Here is a 2,190-nt window from a genome sequence, read left to right as displayed (position 1 = left end):
GTTCTTCGAATCAGTCAAAGAGAGGAAATGCAATAGGTTAATTATATGGGAAATGATGCAAGATTAGGTTTAAGTATGTTCGGATAATTTCCAAAATATATTCCCATTATGTCCAAGAGAGAGTTGATAATAATGAAGAAGTAAAGGGACCCCATTGAGAGTGACTATAATCATTTTATTAGCGTTGTCACGTCATTTTTAATGTATGAATGGGATTGTATTAAAGACTTAGCAAGAATAGAAAGGAATTTCTACAGCTTATTACAAGAAGATAGAGAATTATTAGGGATTTCAAATATTGAAGATGAAATTAATAAATTTAGAAATTGCATAAATGCAAATCAGAATTTTCTAAAATTAATACTTTCTCCTGATCTTTATTATGATCAAATAGAATTAAATAATAATAATAATAATAATAATAATAATAATAATAATAATAATAATAATAGACTAAATGAAAATAAGAGCTTTAAAACCTATGCCAATAAAAATATAAATTATATTCCCAATACAACTTTGAACAACTTATGCAAAGTTAAAGCAACTCTCAGACAGTTTGTAAGGGACTGGAGTGAGCATGGAAGAGAAGAAAGAGAGGAGTCATACGGCCCAATGATACAAGCCTTAAAAGATTATCTTCCCATAAATACGAATTCATCATCAGAAAAAATAAAAGTTCTTATTCCAGGAGCAGGACTAGGAAGATTACTTTTTGAAGTTGCTAGACTTGGTTATTCTTGCCAAGGTAATGAAATCAGCTATGCAATGCTTTTAGGAAGTAATTTTGCTTTAAATTATATGTTCAAAGTTAACTCAATAGTAATTCACCCATACGTTCTTTCGCTTTCAAATAGGCCAAAGAAAGAAGACAATCTTCGGCCTATACATATTCCGGACATATGTGTGAATGAATATATAAAACAAGGACATGACCTAAGTATGTGTGCAGGGGATTTTGTTGAGATTTATTCTAAACAAGCTCAAGCTTGGGATGCTATTTTGACTTGTTTCTTTTTGGATACAGCCAAAAATATTATTACTTACATTCGAACCATTACCAATCTTTTACCCCCAAACGGTGTGTGGATTAATTTAGGACCGCTGCTTTATCATTATTCTGGATTAAATAATGTTATTTCTATTGAACCTTCTTGGGAAGAGATTAAAAGAATAATTTCCAAATACTTCAAAATTGTTAAAGAAGAATGGAGAAACGCTACATATACTAGGAATAATAGTAGCATGTTCAAAATAGTTTATAAGTGCATTTTCTTTGTCGCGATTAGAAATAAAGTGGGATTAAGCAGCTAAATATTCCATCGATTTACTTTTTTTCTTTGGCACGTATGGCGGCAAAAACATGCATTTATTATGTTAATACCGGTATAGAAATTTTAAGGAATCAGCAGAAAAAAGAAAGAAATAAGAAAAGTAGTCATAAATTTAGTCTAATAAAATAAATTATATTAATTCTACTTATATTGAAATGAATAATATTGAGCTTATTGTTTTTCTTGTTTCTGTTNTTGTTCTTGTTCTTTTTGATTCTCCATTTTTTTTAGTTAGTTTCATCATCTGACCAGTTGTTGTCAGTTATGTCATCATCAGTTTCATGTTCGTACTCATCAATTTCTGCATCATCAATAACATCAATACTCTCTTCATTTTCAAAATCTTTTGCAGCAAAACCTTCATCTAGTTCCAATTGACATCTTCTTTTAACATTCTTTTTAAAGTTTCAGAATCTATTTGCGACTCATTTTCTCCATCTTCGCTCTCATCTTCAGCTTCATCATCACGATAATCGTCCTCTATTTGATCGTATAAAGCTTCATCTTCATGATTAAACATTAATTCATCATTATCTTCTAAAGAATCATCTTGTGAAATCTGTTCTAAAGTAATAGTTTTATCATCTTGAAGCAGCTCCATATATTCTTCTTCTCCAAAAGTTCCTTTTGTTAAGGTTTTTTCTTCATTTCCAATATTCACCTCATTTTGGTTAATTGATGATATATTTGGTAAATTCTCTTCTGTTAAAACTATCTTATCAAAAAAGTAATATTTAGATAGATATCCAAAGATTACCGCAATTATAGATCCTAATAAAACATGCTTTAATATACCCGATTTAGTTGATTTTTCCTTTTTCACTTTTGTTAAGTCCTGACATTCTTCTTTTGTATT

At 29.4% G+C, this 2,190-nt stretch overlaps 2 protein-coding genes across 2 annotated transcripts; one reads left to right on the top strand and one right to left on the bottom strand.

The window, feature by feature from the left end:
* Positions 1-201: 201 nt before the first annotated feature.
* Chro.40162 (hypothetical protein) lies at positions 202-1,314 on the top strand. The annotated part of the gene is made up of 1 exon (XM_660042.1): positions 202-1,314. The coding sequence occupies one exon, from the start codon at positions 202-204 to the stop codon at positions 1,312-1,314; it is 1,113 nt and encodes a 370-aa protein (XP_665134.1).
* A 384-nt stretch (positions 1,315-1,698) lies between these two features.
* Positions 1,699-1,935, bottom strand: Chro.40160 (hypothetical protein). Its single annotated transcript, XM_660041.1, has 1 exon — positions 1,699-1,935. One exon carries the CDS (start codon positions 1,933-1,935, stop codon positions 1,699-1,701), a length of 237 nt encoding a protein of 78 aa, XP_665133.1.
* Between the last annotated feature and the right edge of the window lie 255 nt (positions 1,936-2,190).

This window comes from Cryptosporidium hominis (assembly GCF_000006425.1).
Source record: "Cryptosporidium hominis TU502 chromosome 4 CHRO014080, whole genome shotgun sequence".
Lineage (NCBI taxonomy): Eukaryota > Apicomplexa > Conoidasida > Eucoccidiorida > Cryptosporidiidae > Cryptosporidium > Cryptosporidium hominis.
The sequence above is the reverse complement of the archived record's forward strand: the minus strand, read 5'-3'. Positions and strand labels throughout refer to the sequence as shown.